The sequence below is a fragment of the Arvicanthis niloticus genome, chromosome 24, assembly GCF_011762505.2.
Source record: "Arvicanthis niloticus isolate mArvNil1 chromosome 24, mArvNil1.pat.X, whole genome shotgun sequence".
Taxonomy (NCBI): domain Eukaryota; kingdom Metazoa; phylum Chordata; class Mammalia; order Rodentia; family Muridae; genus Arvicanthis; species Arvicanthis niloticus.
The window spans coordinates 8,848,729-8,868,373 of NC_133432.1; the positions used below are offsets into that span (position 1 = coordinate 8,848,729).

General features: G+C 48.0%; 1 protein-coding gene and 1 non-coding gene across 2 annotated transcripts in view; both read right to left on the minus strand.

The window, feature by feature from the left end:
- Window positions 1-16,478, minus strand: part of Fbxw8 (F-box and WD repeat domain containing 8) — a 92,948-nt gene extending 76,470 nt beyond the window's left edge. Inside the window, exons 1-2 of the mRNA XM_076922590.1 lie at window positions 16,094-16,478; window positions 3,933-4,037 (exon numbers count right to left, since the gene is read on the minus strand). Coding sequence (XP_076778705.1) covers window positions 3,933-4,037; window positions 16,094-16,405 — 417 coding nt within the window. The 5' untranslated portion in view covers window positions 16,406-16,478. The remainder of the gene's footprint in view (window positions 1-3,932; window positions 4,038-16,093) is intronic.
- LOC143438276 (U6 spliceosomal RNA) lies at window positions 10,155-10,260 on the minus strand. Its single transcript, XR_013107221.1, has one exon. It is a non-coding gene; the product is annotated as a U6 spliceosomal RNA (small nuclear RNA).
- Window positions 16,479-19,645: the final 3,167 nt, after the last annotated feature.

Sequence of the window (19,645 nt, forward strand, 5' to 3'; positions counted from 1 at the left end):
ATGACAGTGGTGGGGAGCACTCACATCTATACCCACAATAAGAAACAATGGAACTAGGAATACAGAGTGGAGCATGGGAAAGCAGAGAAACCTGAGTAGGCACTGACAGAGGCCCACCCTCCGTCAGTGTTGCTGATACTACTGCTGCTGCTGCTGGGCACACGAGGGATCATCCAAGGGAGGAACAGACAGACACACAGACGACAGACACACAGACGCACGCCACCACCTGCATGCCTGTTGGCAGCTTCCTGTGAACTGAGAATTACTTTCACATTTTATAAAAGAATGTTGGACGGGGCTGGAGAAATGGCTCAGCAGTTGGGAGCACTTGTTGCTCTTGCAGAGGACCAGGTCTCTGTTCCCAGTACCCACATGATGGCTCACAGCCATCCATGATGCCTTCTGACCTCAGAAGGGGCAAGGCAAGGGATGCAAGTGGTGTGCATGTGAAAGCATGCAGCCAGGACACTCATGCACACAGAATAAATCAGAAAACTGAAAAAAATGCTGAATAGGACACGGTGGGACACGCCTTTAACTTCAGCACTCAGGAAGCAGAAACAGGCAGATCTCTGAGTTTGAGGCCAGCCTGGTCTACAGAGGGAGTTCCAGGACAGCCATGGAGAAACCCTGTCTCGAGGGTAGAAGAGGGAGGGAATAAATACCTGAAACCATCCTTCTTCACAATTATTCATGTTGCAATACAACAGCAGCTAGTTTTCTCATAGATATGAAACAATTTTGTAATTTTAGAATTAGCAAACTTCTCAGTATGCATGGTAAAATGCATTTAAAATGCTAGGACTCCTGTGGGAGTGGAAAAAGATGGACAAAAATTATAAACAGCGAAGAGTTAGAACTGTCAGACCGGTAACATGCTTCCTAAAGGTCCTGCCGCTTTCACAAGCTTCAGGATGAAGCCCTCCCAGCAGAAACAGTGCCTACACAGCCAGAGCCCAGAGGGCAGTTGCTGGCAATGGTGGAGGGTACATCAGTATATAGGCTGCCAGCTGAGGGGAAGCACTTTGGTGCTGAAAGCATGGGACCCAGAAAGCAGAGAGAAGACATGTAGGGGGAGGCAGAGCCCTCAGCAGAGGGTGGACATGACACCTCCGAGGCTTCCCTTGTCAGGCCTCCTTGCAGCTAATCCAAGAGCAGCTTGGCATGAAGAGCTAAGCAGCCAGTTTCTACACAAGCACAAAACTAGTTCAGGTGCCAACTGCGCACAACATAGTCCCATTTCACCAATGTCCCAAAATGCCAGAGAGAGAGAGAGAGAGAGAGAGAGAGAGAGAGAGAGAGAGAGAGAGAGAGAAAGCAAGCAGAGGGAGCCCATAAAGCAGCAGGTCTCCATTCAACAGAAGGACTTTCTCCCTGCTGCAAAAGCAAACACACCACAGAACAAATGAAAACACTGCTTATATTTATTACTTTGTAGTTTATTTTAATGATGATAGAAACCAAGCCAATCCTACCAACGACGGGCCGAGGATTGTTGTCTTCATGTAAAAACTGTTAAAGGCCAGCTTCCTGTCACAGCCAAGTGCATCACTGTGCCATGAAGAGGCTCTGGCTAAGAATAGCTTCCACACTTACATGTTACACACAGTGACACACACATGCACATATATTCACGCGCACATAAACACTCACACTGACTCACACATGCACACACACACCAGAGGCCAATGGACACACTGGGAAGCATTCTAGTGGAATCTAGACTAGTTTGCTACAAATTAAGTAGTTCAATCCCAGCACTTGGGAGGCAGAGGCAGGCGGATTTCTGAGTTCCAGGACAGCCAGGGCTTCACAGAGAAACCCTGTCTCGAAAAACCAAAAAACAAACAAACAAAAAAAAAAAACAAAAAAAAAAAAACAAAAACAAAAAACCACCAAATTAAGTAGTTCACACCTGCAGGCTAATTACCCAGCAAAGCCCATCTCTCCTGAAATGCAGCCCCACTGTACCTCAGGGGACCTCTCCTGCCTGACCCTATCGTGCCCTGATAAACTCTTTGGACAGCAAGACAGCGGACTTGAGCAGAGCATTGATATGAAAGCGTTGTTTCTTCAATAGGAGCTCACACCCAAGAAAGTAGATCAGAGCACCTAGTACCAACTGTGCAGGACAGAGCTGGCAAGAGAGGGTCAAGGGCTCTGGCCCTGGCACCAGGCTGACCTCGCTCTGCTCTCATTCTCCACTCTTGGGCGCAGAGCCAATGTGTGAGCTAGAAAACAAGTTCTCAGGAGGAAAGACAAGCTCGTGGCACCCTTCACTCTTCCGTTTACTCTGAGTGTCACAGTGGCTTCCCTGACATCATTTCCTATGGACACACTGCAGCAACACCAGCTGGACCTCCACTTAAGCACGCTGCTGCAAACACACACTAAAGGCACTCAGTGTCTCCAAGTAACTGTCGAAGCAGGCACTGCTGGGCGGTGCTTACTGTGAACAAGGCTGTTGGATGCTGAAGTGTACTGAGTGCTTGTTCTGTATCCACTGAGATGTGACACACTCCTTGACTTCCACACCAGTCATGCTGACCACATGCACACCCACTGAATGAGTCCTACATTTGCACTGATGGATTCAGACCCAGGGCCTCATGCTAAGCAAGTACTCTAACCCTGAGTCACATGATCAGTCACATGCAGCTCTGTTTCTGGTGGCGGCACTAGTGCCTTGAGCACTCACTCAAATTTAATGGACATACAGATTTTGACAACTGAAAAACAAAACAAAACAAAAGAAACAGGGTAATTTAATTACATGTTTGTGGCCAAAAAGATGAGAGCAATTTTAAGGGCATAAACCCCAGCCTCCCCAGTGCATACCTGGTCAAAAATATGAACCACTGTGGACCCCAGATCTCCATGGTATCCCATTGCAGAGCACTGTCCAGTGAGCTGACAACAGTCACCATCATCAGGGCAACTGCAACCACTGGCAGGGGCCTGCTTCGACCTACTGACATCCCTCAGAAACAGTGGGGTGGGGACGGTCACTGGACCCTCACTGGAGAGTCCTGCATCCTACATACCTCCCAGCCATGAGTATCTAATTCTGCCCACATGGGGAGTCTCCAGGGAGCTGAAGTGTTAACTGTGGGAGACTAACTGAAGGGGGGCTCCATCTATGCAGCTGGGGTGCACATCCATGCTGGGTAAGGCTTTCTGGTGTGGAGCTTTGGGGTCCTCTTGACTTTACAGGTCTATCTCACCCATGCTCTGTAAGGAAGCCCAACAGACTCACAGGCTCCCTGGGCAACACTGGGTGCAATTGTACTTTGGCTTGTCACTGGCGCCCTAATGTTTGTTTATGTTTACCCAGGGAGAGTTCCCACAACACCCGCACATACAACCAAGCTAGCCAATGTTCCATTCCACAGGCACACACTCAAAGTCAGCATGACATGAACAACACTCCTGGGCAGTTCCCTCTATGTGTGTTCCTTCTCAGTCACCTCAGGAGTGGGGGTTCTGCTATTTAAAGGGTAATTTAGACTATCTCTCTAAAACATAACTTCAACAATCTGTCCCTGGGCTGACCCTCAGCTGCCACCCTAATGACTAGTCTGATTTAAGGGCCTCATCTTTGTACTAATACATGTGATATATTAACACAGGCTAGCTCACTGCAGGCAGAGCCCAGGATTTCAGCTGTAACTCGGCCTTGGTACAGAAGACACTCACAGAAGACAAGGATCTAGTGGGAATGTGGAACGAGAGCCTGAAGTTCACGGCTGCTGTGCTTGCTTCTGTCAGTCCTGTCAACTGCGTGATTCTGCAGATCCACTGTTCATGGGGCTCCCGCCCCACATTTGGTCAGAGCTGCCAACCCTGGGACACGTGTGAACAAGAGCTTACCTGAGCACACAGACCCAACTGTCTGGGGGATCCTGGGACATGTGTCAGAGAGAGCTTACCTGAGCACACAGACCCAGCTCTCTTCTGTTCAGATACTGAAATATATTGATCGCCAGTTCGTAAGGCAGATGGACATCAAAGAAGGGCACATCATCCATTTCATTCTGTGGAGAAAGAAAGAAGTTGTGTAGGGTGAGGCTGAGAGCAGCTTGTACTTCTAGGCCTTTCCACCACTGGACATTCTTGCTGGTGACCACAGCTGGGGCTGTTTCAAGGGAGAACCTGAAGAAATGGGGTCTCTGGCCCCCAACATCCACCCTCCTTTCAGTCACTGTGAAATCCATGTGACTGTTTCCCATGATGCACCAGGAAGAAGCACAGATGCTATGGGATTAGGTGAATGGATGCAAAGTTGTGGAAGAAGCCTCCTGACTTCTAAGGGAAGATGCTGAGGCAGCAAGTACCCAAGAAAGCTGGCCTGATTCCCGAAGGCCAGCCAAACCTCCTCAACACACAGGGTGGAGAAATACTGACCAGGTCACTAACATGTTTTTGTGGGGAAAGAGCAGGGTGGAGGCTGCTTGGCTGGAGGGGAGGCCTACCTCTCCTCGGGAGAGGAGCTCATGCTGGTTAACCTGAGCTAGCCAGTACAAACAAAGCTGTTCTCCAGTGCTGTGTAGTAGTGCACAGCAACAAGAGCTCGCCTGCCCTAGGGTAAGCAATCAGAGATGAGGTAAGAGCTTCAGATGAAAGATAAGGTCAAGGGATCCCAGCATACAAAGGAAACCAAGGGGGATGGGGAAAGGCCCAGTGTGACATGGCCAGCCCAGGTCCAGCTGCCAGCTACTGGGGTGTTGCTTCTCTGCTAAGCTTGGGAAGGAGGCTCGTGTTTAATAAACCCTGGCTGACATCACTGACTTGCAGGCTGGAAGCAAGATGTTAATTCACTGCTCACTACAAGTTTCCACACTGCGAGGTGGCTACTTCAGAAAAATCTCTGCTGTACTAAGGAGTGTGCGCACTGCTCAGACTCTCCCAAGACTGAGTAAGGAGTGCTGGAGAGTCACGAGACTCATCCAGGAGTGTCAGCACGGAAGCAGAATCTGGAGCCTTAGAGGAAACTGCGTGTTTGGCTGTAAAAACAGTCTAAGCACATAGGCCAAAAGGCTCTCCCGGGAAAGGATGCTGTCAGGTCTCTGCGGACAAGGAGGAACAGAATGTTCACTCAGTGGAAGGATGCTGGCTGTGCAGAAAAACAGGAAAAAATCTGCAAGGATAATTGGAAGGCCTGGGTCCTGCCTAAGAAAAAGTTGCCAGGACTCACGTCAGGCAAGGTCCTTGCCTAATGGCCACTTTAACTCACTGGTGAAGAGTACCACAGACAACCAGATGCAACTGGAGACACCTCAAGCCCCTGTGGGAGTCACTGCTGGTCTGTGGCCTAGCAGGCACACGCAAGGTAAGAGGCTATTATTCACAAAGCCACCCTGGATGGCCTCCTGCCTTTTCTTCTACATTATTGTATCTGCCCACATGGTAAAGAAACAAGAGGAAAAGTCTTTTTGTCCTCACACAGCCAAAGCTAATGCAGGGTGAGGCTAAGCGAGACAGGATGAGGGCGGTGAGGCGTGCTCTGTCACGCTGTGGGCTTCTGCATGGTGGGCCACACTACAAACTGGCCTTGAGATGAACACGGAATGCCATCTTTAGCTTTCATTCTGGGCAGAAGTCACAGCCTCCCAACAAATGCCTATTTCGTTGGCCTACTTCCCATGCTCAACAAGGAAGACAGTCCCACTGTGAAAGGCCTGCAGAGCCCGGGTGCCAGCTCCTCTCTCTTCCTCATGCTACAGACCTCCCCATCATCTTAAGCCTGCCTGTTGGTGACACACTGCCCCATAACTTACCCCACTGTCAGCAGACAGTCCCAGCAGACAAGAGGACTAAAGAGTGAGGCTAAGTCCGTACAGTGGAGGACGCACACACCACACAAAGCAGCATTACCAACTCTAAAGGGCACCTAACCGCTCGGAAGGTTTGCTGTGGTGCATGGGGAGAGGGAATCCAGGATGTAGTGACCACCAGCACTGTTAGGGTCACCACACCAACACTTAGACTCTGTGCTGGGCCATTTGTAAGATCTGGAGGCCAGCCATTGTTTCTAGGCTGAACTGTAAGACTGTAAACAACACTGCAGAACTAACTTTTTCTTTTAAATCAACATTCTTAGGATTGCCTTTAAACTATAAAATGACTGACAATGTCAATTCAAAACAGTCTCAGTCCCCTCCCCTACTTCTTTGAGGCTGAGCTTCCTTGCTCCACCACTGGCTAGGTAATGGCAAGAGGGAAAAGGAGGCCAGTCACCAAAGAGGCACCTGCAGCTCATGACCCACGCACAACCATGGTCAGGAGATCACACACTAACTTCTGTGTGATGCTGCCTCTGGCCAGAGGGGCTGCCACACAAAAGTGCCATTCCCTCCAAGAGTCTGCACTGAGGACAAGACCACTTGCCTCACTCCTGACCCGAATGGTCAACCCACTAAAGCCATATGTGAGTTTACACCTGAGAGATGACTCCATTAAGTCCAACCTTCCCCCAGTCAACCAGTGAGCCCATGGGATCCTGTGCAGAACACAGGCAACCCCAAGGGTTCTTAGTGCACAGCTGCAGAGAGGAAACTACCTTCCAACATCCACTAAGGTGGTACAGGGGCATGCAGGTGAAGAGAGAGATGCTATTCTATCTTCCAGTGGAGGATACAGGCCCATAAGCTTCAGCATGTTGTGATGTCTGTCCACATGGGAAACACCTTACCAGAGACTACATTACAAGTTTGGTCAACCCTGTGGCAGGACCTGATGCCACCCTGACCCAAGCTGTAGCTCAGCAACCACTCCACGCACTTAGCTGCTGCAGAAGTGTCCTTTGATGACACAAAGCCATTCCTCCCTCGGTGCACAGAGAATGTGCAGACACTGCTTGTATTTGTGTGTGAAAAAGGCCCTTGATACCAAGGATGCTGTCCGGCTGCCACCTAGACACCTGGAGCACATCACCAGCCAGCAGTTACAAGCCACACCAGGACAAGACAACACAAATGTTCCCAGGAAAGAACAGCACAGGCAATGCGACACTCTAAGAACATCAGCTGACAAAGGGTGGCAGTGGAGCTCTCCCATCTCAAACTCTAGACAAAAGAAAGCCCCTTGCTGGTGAGGACCTGGCTTTACAGCTTTCACCACGGGGCCTGCAATCACATGTGGCGTTGTTTTTAATATTCAGGGCACCTCCTAGAACTAGTGCCCCAAAATTCCATGGGCAGGGCTTACAAGATCTTTCTCACAGATGCTTTGTGTGAGTTACATGTTGAGAACCACAGCCCTAAATCATAGGGAGATAGAAAAATTCAGAGAGGAATCAGACAAAGAGGCTGTGTTATGGCTAAGGTCAGTGCATACTGGATTTTCCCAAAGTCTGTTGGCCTCACTCCAAAAAACCACTGAGACAAACTGTGACGGGATCTGTCCCCAGAGAGCCCGATGTCCTTGTGTTCTACTATAAGTCTAACTCCATAAATGGACAGCCTTTGTACCATCGTGTTAGAAACTTAATCTGCCTTCTCCTGTTCAGCAGAAGAGGCGTAATTATAATTATGAAGACCAAATCAGTGCAGGGGGAAGAACTCGACTCCAAGATGCACTTCCCAACACGTATCTCTGGGGCAACCGCCACTCAGGCGCTCTCTCGAGATGGTGCCTAAACAGATCTGCAGGGCCGCTTCTGCTGACCCTGGGATGAAGACACCTGCTATCTGCACAGCTTATCTCAACCCCCCATACTGCACAGTCCCACTGCAGGGATGGATGTCGTCCAGTTTCACTTGTGGCTTGAGAAAATAAGTTGATAGACTGGGGAAAGGCTGAAACACTCTCAATATAGGCACCCATTCTGTCTTGAAATACCTTTCCCTGCAGAAGCAAACAGGAATGTCAGAGTGCATCAGATACCAACAGAGGCAGCACTGGAGCTAACACCACAGACTTCTGTTCTTCTGAAGTCCCTAGATACCAGTACAGGAGGCACACCACCCAGCTTAAATTAATGTATGTGCAAAACATTGTGAATCCAGGGAAACACCTACTGCTGGGGGAAGGGAGGTGCTATTAGCAAGTGTATGAGGAACAGCCTCTGGATGGAAAGAGGTAAATCTTTTATGGAGATAAGTCATCGCATATAAAACAGAATAAATACAGGAGATGGTCCCAGAGGTATCCAGGCCTCATTAGTAAGTCAGCTATTTAGAGCTTAGGAATCCTTTCTCTTGCTATAAAGAGAGGTTAAGTTCCTAAGCAGTGCACAAAAAGCTGATTTATCTTTGCATCGAACGCAATCCCAAGCCCAGCTACGAGGGTAAGCAGAAGTGGTCAATCAAGCCATGGATGCCCACTGAGACAGCTCCACCTGCAGAAGCTAAGCTGCGCAGCACCTTGCACACCGCCTATGCCTGGAGGTTTCAAAACTATGAGGTTCACTCTCATCCCTCATCGGCTGCTGATTTCCCAGGAAATATCTGCTGCTCTTTCCAAATACACGAGACTATTTTGAGAGTGTCTGAACCTGTCCCCAGTCTTACCAGCTTATTTTCTGAAGCCACAAGTGAGACTGGACGCCATCCATCCCAGTGGTGGGACTGTGCGGTATGGGGGTAGAGATAAGCCATGCAGGGTCAGCAGAAGGGAGGTGGGAAGGGCAGCTATGAACCTGAGGACTCCCAGGAGGCTGGGCGTGGCAATGAAGAAAATCTGTGTGGCACACAGGCCAGCCTCTGCTTTCAGAGCCCAGCTGAGTCAAATCTGGGATTGGAGATGCAGGATCTGGTCTGGACAGAAGGCAGAAGAGGCACTCGCAGGAAGAGAGAGGGTTCAGCTCAGGAAGCGCTGGACCATACATGTGAATTGTTTGGTAAGTGACAGCACAGCCCACCATCATCGTCTGCTGCAGACACTGTGGAGCTTGATGTGATAACAAGCGTGCAAGGGTTCCTAACACAAGACAACTTTAACAATACAACTGTGGGGCTGCAAATTAAGGGAATAATAATAATAATAATAATAATAATAATAATAATAATAGAATTGTACGGGCTGGAGAGGTGACTCCGTGGTTAAGAGCAGTTACAGCACCCATGTCAGATAGCTCACAATCCCCCACAACTCCCCCTCCAGGGAATCCGATGCCTCTATTGGCACCATACACAGACTGACATATAGATACATACATCATTTAAAATAAATAACAATTGCAAGCATTAAACTAAGTGCAGGGTATGACCCATGTGACCACTCAGCTTGCATAACCATGAAGCCACTGGCACCAGAGACCCTCTGCCAGCTCCTCCCCCAGTCCTCTGTAAGCAGCTCGGCCTTCCAGAAAGCCTTGCAGGATAGCACTGGGTAAGACAGAGCCCTCTCCTTGAAGGCACTCTCCACTCTGCCTAGGGTTTCTTCTCTCCAGAGCACTTGTTTGCCTTGCAAGTATCTACTCAAATCGGTCAGACTTTGCCTTGTTCACTGCTGTATCCTCAGAGCTTAGAATAATGTCCGGTGTTAACAAGCCACTTAATGCATAGTGTAGACTGAGGAGAAGATGGATGGATGGATGGATGGATGGATGGATGGATGGATGGACGGATAAGTGGGTGGATGGACGGACAGATGGATGGATGGACGAACAAAACCCATACCTCTTCAAGGAGCAGAACCTTCCAGTAAAGACATTCAAATTTGCTTTAGTAAATACGCACATAGATCATGGGGAAAGGCCCCCAAGCAAAGACCTGATAGTTCAGGAATAACTTTTTTACACTAATTCCTTTATTTCATCCCAGAATAAAAGCATAAACATACTTATTTTGATTTTAAATCAAAACAAAGGTTTAACAGAGTTTTGAATTGAGGCAAAAACCAGGGCCTTGGTTCCTAGCACTGCACACAGCACTCCCTCTGTAGCTCATGGACACTCATTTCCAGCAATACTGGAGAGAAGAATGTGGGACAATCACCCTGGTCTTCCAATGTTTCTCAAATTAATCGTGTGTCCTTTTTCCTTAACATTTCAGCTCTGAGGAACTGTGTGTCTACATCATAGCTCAATGAAATGTGGTTTTCCTCTAAGTGTGATATTTCTAACACAATCTTCAAATGTCACTATCTAATTTACTAATAACTAGAGATGCCAGATAAAAACACAACCTTCTCATGCTTTACTTCAAAAAAACAATATGGATTGCTTCAAGAATTTGCATGTCATCCTTTCACAGGGATATGCTAATCTTCTCTGTACTGTACCAACTTCACTCCACATGCCACCCAAGCAAGCACACTGAGTAACGTTTTTAAATGAATGTCACTGATAAGAACATTTTAGTTGGAAGATAAATTTGGACTGGGGGATTAGAGCTAACACAGTAGATGGAATTAAACTGAGCCATAATAGGAAGGTAAAGACCAGCAGAGGCAGGGGAGTCACTCCAGCTTAGTTGACCAATGAGTTAAGCACACCAGGAGACACAGCTAGCCAGCGGTGCGGTCTGAATATGAGGTGGGCAGATCCAGAGCCCACCAGGGCTGGCTCGCCTCCATGAACATCATTTTAACAGTCAAGAAGCTAGAGAGGCCAGAGGAGAGTCTACACTGGACACTGCTGACAACCCAGCTCTAGCTCAACAATAAGTACAGACCTGCTGGATGAACAGGAGTGGGCACTGGACTCAGATCTGGACCACTCTCGATCAGTAACTGGCTAGAAATTGCTCAGCTGACCCAGTCTGGACCACGAAGAAGAGATGCTGTGTTCTCCTTCTCCGAGCTCTGCTGTGCTGGCACAACATAAGGCTGCAGCTGCTAGCCGTCCTCTCCTGAAGAGAGAGACAGCAGGGACAACCTTCCGTGGGGAAAGCCAGCAGACAAGCAGGACACCACTGCCCAGAGTGAGCACCACCTCCTGGACACTTCCATGGACCCAAACACGCGTCAACAGATCCCAGTGGGTGTTTTAGGCCAGTTTGAGCTGGGCATCTGTGTCTTTGTGGGTCAGATGTGATCAACCACCTCAACAAAATTCCACCAAGCAACTGCAGTCACAAACTGCACTAAAGAAGCTGGCATAAGCATAACTGAAATGCCACTGTCCACAAGGGACCTGGATTTGGAGGGGGCATGAAAGACAGTACATACTGCCTCTGGAACTCAAACCAGGGCCTACCATCCCTTGCACTAGCCCACCCAAACCTGCCCACTGCCAGTATGGGTATTCACCAGCCACTCCCATAAGCAAACTGGCCAAGTGCTGCTATTAAAAGGTTCTTGTAAGAAGGCAAGACTGAACAGAAGACACCTCACAGTTTCACTTCAGCTGTGCTTATCTGTCAAAGGTTCTGGCCTATATCCAGTCAAAGATACACTGAAGCAGCTGTGCCCAGTGAATGCAGCTTTTCTCTTGTTGCCCTCACACTACTGATACTGCAGTGGAGGAGACAGCACCAAAAACCATGACAGTGGCTAGAATGTAGCTCAATTAGGAGTGCTCACCTAAGGAGCCCTGAGTTCAACCCACAGTACAAGAAAACATATTTCCCACACTGGGGGAGGTAGAGGTTGAAAAATCAGAAATCCAAGTTCACCCTCAGCTGCAGCATGTTCAAGACCAGCCTGGGCTACAGGAGCCCCTGCCTCAAAGCCTCCTCCCAGGAGGTCTTAGTGTGACACAGCCATGAGACAAGAACCAGCTTCAGGTTTGCACACTCTGCCTTGGCTGCATCAGGGAACCCAGGGGAACCCTACCTTCCTTTCCAGGAGTTACTCCTTCTAAAAACTCTGGGAGAAGCACAGGGTAACCAGATCCTGCCAGATAGAGCTTACCTTGCAGTGCTGGCACACTTAAACCACTGCTGTTCTTGCTTTATTCCATACCAACAGGTGGAAATGGGAAGTCTGTGGGGAAGACTGCTGGAACTATGAGCTGCATGCTCACAACCCTGGGACTCCACCGCTAAGCAAATAACCAAGAGAAACATGTACATATCCCAAGGGTCAGACCAAATATGTTCCTGGCAGCGCGTTATGCCCAAACCATCTAACCATCTATTCAAAGTTATCTCGTTGTTGGACAACTTGTCCATAAGGCTCTGCACAAGAACCCAGGCTAGAGTAAAGCTGCCTTGCGCCACTGCAGAGGCATCCAAAGCGGACACGGTGAGGAGCATGGTGCAGACAGGCTAGGAACCCAGTCCTGTGATCAGCTGTTTCCGATGTATGTATGCACACATTTTAGAGAAGGTGTCGAGCTATGCAGTTAAGATCTGTACATTTCAAAATGTGGCTAATAAAATATCCAAAGACAATTCCACTGAAAGAACACAACCCTAACATATATCACATTAAAAAATTAAAAACAAAACCAAACAAACCAACAACAAAATCAAAACCCACTTCTTCCCAACACAGCAGCCACATCTTTGACCCCAGAACTGGCAGGGAGATTTCTGAGTCAGAAGCCACCCTGGTCTACACAGTGACACCTGTGTGGTGGTCTGAATGAAAATGGCCCCGTAGGCTCATATATTTGAATGCTTGCTCCCCAGTTAGAAGAACTGTTTGGGAAGGATTAGGAGGTGTGGTCTTGCAGGAGGAGGGGGTGGGCTCTGGGGTCTCAAAAACCCCCAAGCCCACAGTCACTCCTCTGTCAACAGATCAAAAGGATGTAAAGTTCTCAGATACTGCTCCAGAACCATGCCTGTCAGCTTTCCACCAGGATTACAGACCAAACCTCTGAAACTGTAAGCAAGCCCCCAATTAAATGCTTGCTTTTATAAGAGATGCCTTGGTCACAATGTCTTTTTCACAGCAAGGGAACTAAGATACCCTGGTTTTTGTTGTTGTTGTTGTTTTAAAAAATAAATAAATAGCTCATTGATGTAATGTGTACTTTGACCAGTGACCATGATGGAACATAGAATGGTTTTATTCAGATCATGAATAAACTTTAAGAAAAAAAAAAAAAAAACACAGTTGGAAAGAACACCCTACACTACCTACCTTGTTTAGTATTTAAATCTGGTTGCCACAAACAAATCTTCACAAAGCTGTCTGGTAAGACATGGAACAAAGTTCCTGATGAACTACCCAAGGCCCCAACATCTGCTCAGCTGACCTCTGACCCCATGTCCTATGGGGCTCACATTTATCCTGCCACAGGGATCCGAGGTTTTTAAATAAACATTACTGCCATCTCTTAGACTGAAGACAAAGGATGAGTTTGCTGTCCTTTAAAACTCAAGCTACCTTCCTCCTGTTCACCTACCAGGACAGTCTGAAAATGGCCATGGGTGAGGGTTGTTGAGAATGATGAAGATATTGTCTTTGAAGCACTGGACAGCCAGCACCAAGCTAGCACTGTGATCACAGCACTCAGGAGATGGAGGTGCAAAAATAAAGAGCTCCAGGCCAGGGATGGGAAAATGGCTTAGTCAGTAAAGCACTTGCCTTACAAGTGTAAGGACCTCAGTTTAGACCCCCAGGACCCATGGAAAAAGCCAAGTGCAGAGACATAAATGCCTGAGATGCCAGCGAAGGTGTGGAGAGAGAAGCAACAGATCTCCAGAAGTTCAAGGGACAGCTAGCTTGGGCTTCACAACAAAGCTCCAGACCAAAAAAATGTGGAGGTGCCTGAGGGTCAACATCTGGGGCTGGCATCTGATCTCCACATGCGGGCTGACCACACAGACGTCTACAGGATAGATACCTCCCTCCCTCCCTCCCTCCCCCCCCCACTGAGAGAGAGAGAGAGAGAGAGAGAGAGAGAGAGTGAGTCTGATGCCCATCTAAGCTACACAACACCCTGATGGTTAAGAGCAGAGTCTGCACATCCAGGGGTCCCAAATTCTATTCCTAGCACTCAGGTGGCTTAGCCTCTGTAACTCCAGCTACCTGAGCACATAATGACTTACTGCCTCTTTATTTGTACAGCAGTTGGCTGCTACTCAAAAGAAACCTTAACAGTACCTAATGTGCTTCTGACAGGGAAAAGGAGTCCACTATCATTCAGCCCTGGCACAGGACACAGGGAAGGCTTTTGTCAACTCCATATGAAACTTAAGATTCTAGTATGCCCTGGATCTTCCTCCTAGATCCCTTCCACTTCAGGACACTTTATTTCTGATTATGGGATGCTGCCTGAATGTGAGGCCTGGAAAGTCTTGTGTATAGGATTTAGGTTCTATGTTAGTCAAGCTTTCTAAATGCTGCGATAAACACCATGACCCTAAACAAGTTGAGGGCCGAAAAGGGTTTATTTGGCTTATACTTTCATATCATAGTCCATCAGTGCAGAACAGGACAGGAACTTGGGGGCAGGAGCTGCTGCAGAGGCCATGGAGAGGTGCTGATTACTGGCTTCCTTTACCTGCTTCCTTACCCAGGACCACCAGGCCGCAGGTGTCTCCACCCACAATGAACTATCCCTCCCCCACCAATCCCTAATTAAGAAAATGGCCTACAGGTTTGCCTACAGTGCAAGCCTATGGAGGTATTAGTTGAGGCTCCCTCCTTTCCAGTGACTCTAGCTTGTGTCAAGTTGACATAAAACTAGACAGCATAGGTTCCAACAGAGGCTACCCAGCTGACAATATCCAAACCCCCACAGGTTCTCAGTCATCAGACACAGAGCTACTTCCCTGGGCTGCTGGTTAGCAGGTCTGGGAGGACTCAGGACCTTACACAACACCAAGGCCTGGGGGGTTTGGGAGGGTGGGGGAACTCAAGCTAAAGTTAAAGTGATGGTAAAACACAGGAATCCAAATTCAATCCCCACAATTTCTCAGTTGGGTAATCCTGAGCAAACTGAAAAAAAAAAAAAAATGTCTTGGAGTCATTTCATATGTTAAAAAAAAAGTTATCTACCTCATATTATGGCCATTTTAGAATCAAGGCAAAGCACCAGACACTTATTTAAAAGAAAGATAGCCTTAAAACTCAAAATAGAGGTGCTGGAGAGATGGCTCAGTGGATAAGAGCACTGACTGCTCTTCCAGAGGTCCTGAGTTCAATTCCCAGCAACCACATGGTGGCTCACAACCATCTGCAATTAGATCTGATGCCCTCTTCTGGCTTGCCTTAAGACAACTACAGTGTACTCATATATGTAAAATAAATAAATAAAATATTTTAAAATAAATAAATAAACAAAAATAAAAATGGTAAAAAAAAAAAAACTCAAAATAGAAGCTACTGGTGTCATTTAAGTAAAACTTTCTATAGCATAAAATTAACCATTTTTTTAAAATTATGCAGACACATTAAATCTCCTGAAACTGCAGTGATAGGAGGTCGTGAGCCACCTGGCATGGGTACTAGAAACCCAACTCCAGAAGAGCATACTGTGCTCTTAACTGCTGAGCCATGTCTCCACCTTTATCCCACTATCTCTCCGAACAACTTTCACTTACAGAAAAGTATTCCCTACTGAACTGTAGAAATTTTCTTGGAACTTGGTTTGAGTGAAACCATTAAATCCTTCGGTTCTGACCTAACTCTTAACCTGGAAGGCATGGATCCGTGTCAGGGGGTCTTGTTTTGATTCTCCCAACTTGGAAAATGAGGCTGGAGAAAGCTTCCTGATTCTCTGAGGGACCCATGCCCTCCAAAGGCTAAGGGCCTTCCTAAAAATACTGACCAAAGGTTTCTTCTTCGCCATAGTCCTTTCGTTTCTTCTGATTTATGGGTTTTGTTTTTTTTTTTAAATTTAAGTAACATGTTATGAAAAAAAATCAAAGAATACAGAAAAAAATGAACATTAATTCCGCCCTCTGCTTTTTCTTGACCTTTCACTCCAAAGTCAACCTTTCTTACAAGTTTAAGGACGTTTCTAGAGCAGGCGTTCTCAAACTCACGCGTAGTTCTTTATGGGCGGATTCTCTTTGGTGGGGCGGGGTGAGGGTGTCCTGAACATTCGTGTTTACGAGCATTCCTCTACCCTCTTGTAAGCCCAAGAGCGCGCGCACACCTACTGTCATACCCCGAAATGTTCACAGGCAAAGCTGCCAGAGGAGAATCTCTGCTTTCCAGGGACTCCCTAGGTGCAGGGTCCCTGCTGTACCCGCGTCCGCAACCCCATAGGGTGGGCCACAGGGAAAGTCATCTTGCCCCGGCCACTCACCAAGTCGCGGATGAGCTGGTCCACCAGCGGCTCGGGCTGCGCGGCGTCGCGGTCCGGGGGTGAGCGTGAACGGCTGGAGGCATCTCTCCTGTCGGCCCGGCCGGGCCTGGGCGCCGGGGGTCGGCCCGCGCCCTCCAGCAGACCCTGCGCCAGCCCCAGGTACCCCGAGGCCGGCTCGCCGCGCGCTCCCGCCTCCGGCCTCCGCGGTCGCCGCTCCCCAGCCTCGAGTCGCCGCCGTCGCCTCAGCGCCTGCGACTGCGCCAACTCCTCCTGCCAGCGCCGGCGGAACTCCTCCAGGTTATGGTCGTCCATGCTTGCCGCTCCCAGGCCTACGCGTCACCCAGGGGCTGCCAGCTGTGGACGGACTGTCCGTTCGCCGGAAGTGTCCGTAGTCGGCCGGAGACTTCCGGGACTGCGGCTCTTAGGTTCCGGGCAGCCACGCCCCTCCTCTGACATCTCTTGTTTTTGCCACCTTTGAACCAAGCACTTTTCCTTCCTCCAGCAAACCTGATTTTAAATGGCTGCTATATACATATTGCAAAGGTAGCGTTTTTAAATGTAGTGGTTTTTATTGCATTTATTTAGTGTGTGTGTGTGTGTGTGTGTGTGTGTGTGTGTGTGTGTGTGTAGGTCAGAGAACGACTTGGAGGAGTCAGTTCTTGACTTCCGCCAAGTGTGTCTCTGGGATCGAACTCAAGTCGTCAGGCCCCACAGCAAGCACTCTTTTTTTGCAGAGCCAGCCCAACCAGAAGTAAACCTTCAGATCTACACACACCACACCCAAATAAACATCTCTGCCTTTCTTAAAATCTACATTCAAATAAAACAGAGACAAATATATTTTTAGTGTGAATGTCTGAGTCTGCGGGAAAGGTTATATAGAAAATTCAGAAATAAGGTCTGATAACAAAGTGATCGACAAAGCCGGGCGGTGGTGGCGCACGCCTTTAATCCCAGCACTTGGGAGGCAGAGGCAGGCGGATCTCTGAGTTCAAGGCCAGCCTGCTCTACAGGGTGAGTTCCAGGACAGACAAGGCTACACAGAGAAACCCTGTCTCGAAAGAACCAAAAAAACAAAAAACAAAAAACAAAAAACAAAAAACAAAGTGATCCACAGAGGGAGGAACCAATTAGGGATTAAGGGTAGTCATGAAGACCTCTGTAAGGAAATGCCATTTAAGCTACTAGCTGAAAAAACAACAACAACAACAACAAAACCATGGAAAATCAGCAGAGATTTCCAGAAGGACTACAAGTCCAAAAGCAGTATAGTGGGAAAGAACGTTCTGGAAAGAACTCCCACCTCCCCGCCCCCAACCTTCTGCAAGACTGCTTAACTCATCAGAACTGCAGTCACCGTGGGGAAGTTGGAATGTTGCAGGTCCAGAGTTTGTCTTGGGCTATCATTAGTGCTCCCCATTAATCATTCTGTTCCCACCTCTGTGTCAAACCTAGCGCCCCTGTGTTTGTCAGGAGAAATCTTTTGCTATATTAGCTTCATCAACGCCTATCTTCCAACCCAAAAGTTCAACGAGGCCCCACCTTGCTGTAATATATATATATATATTTAAATTTTCTTTGTTCTTTTCCTGAAACCTCTGCCACAGTGGAACATGGGATTGGGGTGACCTAAGTCCATGTTCCCAGATATGGGTTGTGACTAGAAAGACAGAAGGGCCAGTTTATGTTTCAACAGCATGGTACTGGTGTGGGCAAGGATGGCTAAGGCTGAACCTGGGGTGAGGGGCCGCTCTGAGTCAGCACAAAATGGCTGACATTGGATGTCCTGGGAACCCAAAAGTAAACAGTGATGTCATCTGTTATGCAGCCGCTTCTGGCAGACGGCCACTTTTGTATGGACTTTTTAAATACAGCTTTGAGGTCAGAGGCCTGAGCCTTCAGCAGTCGGCCTGGTGTCTGTCTGTAGGTGTGTGTGTGTGTGTATGTGTGTGTGTGTGTGTGTGTGTGTACTTCTGTGTGACCTGCATGTTTGTCTGTAGACCTGTGTACCTACCTTTGTGTGGCCTGTGTGTGTGTCTGTAGGTCTGTGCACCTAACTCTGTGTGGTTGTTTATCAGTCTGTGTGCCTACATCTGTGTGGCTGTCTGTAGATCTGTGTGCCTATCTTTGTGCAGTCTGCATGCCAGTCTGTGTGTGACCTATGGACATCAGTGTGTGCCTGGGTACCTGCCGACAGCTGACTGCTTGCTTGCCTCACCGCCTGTGTGCTGGTTAATGCAGTGTTGTATCTGACCTCTGCCCATCACAATCTCTAACCTCCAGCCTCCCCAAACCCTCTTCCTTTCCTAGAATCAGATGATGGTTCCCACACCAGAGTCACCCCTATTTGGCTCCAGAATAAACTATGTCTTTTCCCCTCTGAGGTGAGAATCGTTTCTGTGTTGACATAGTATAAGGTGGCACCCCTCCCCCTTCATAGCTGTGAGACACGATGATCTTTGGTTTGTAATAGGAGCACTGGAGAGTCAGGGCAGTGAGCATGTGCCAGTTTTACTTCAAGGTTGGGTGTGCTGAATGAGCGAAAAGGTTTTAAACCTGAATGCAAGCAAGCGTCTTCCTCCCTGTCCTCGTCGACCAGACACAAGCTTAGATCATTTGGGTTTTATCTTTCTGTCTGTTGCTTCCATAAACTTTTTTTTTTTAATCAACAAAAGCCATGTGTGGGTCATCTCTACATTTTATATCCTGTTTATTTTAAAGCTTGGCAGACATGTGGCCTTGCAGGCAGGCTCGGCTGTGAGTAATTTTCTGTTCTACACTTCTAATTTGTAGAGGAAGGATTATCAGGGCTCTAGACACTGGAGTCTAGTGTCTTCTGCTCATTTGTAGTGAAACCAATGCTGCTGCCTCCAAGGCATCTTTGAAAATGAACCCAGCAGAAGTTATTTCTTATAGTAATGCCGGGCACCTGCCCTGCCCGCCTCAGGGATATCTCCCCACCTTGGCTTGTGTGGCACCCTCTCACACATTTTCCATATCTCAAGTCACAATTCGATTCTTCTTCTCCTGGTTCCGAATCCATCATGTTTCCCTAATGCTCATGCCCCAGATCGTGTCTGCCCCATCACAACACATGACACAGTTGGTAACTTTATATTAGCGCAACTAGCCGGGGCTGTCTCCCTTCGCTTGTAGATGATTGGCTGTTATCGTGGAAGCTGGTGACGAGCAGGCAGCAGAGTGATGAATTACCAGATGCCTAGTGACTCGTTAGAGATGAGGAAACCCAGGAATAAAAGTTTGAGTAGCATCCCCCGAACTACACCACTGGTGATTTGCAAACCTAAGGTTCTACAGGGTTGTATGTTTGTTTGTTTGGACTCTAGAGGATAGTGATCCAGTTAACCATTAAATCACACAACCCACAGCTAGGCAGGTAGAAAACTAGATGCCTTTTTCTACCAAGTGTGTCTGTCTTCTGCTGGAGTGATGTTAGCAACACCATCAGGGACCTGAAGAGGTGGCTCAATGGGTCAAAGCGTTTCTGGTCCATCAGAAGACTCAAGTTCTATTCCTAGGACCTATGTCAGG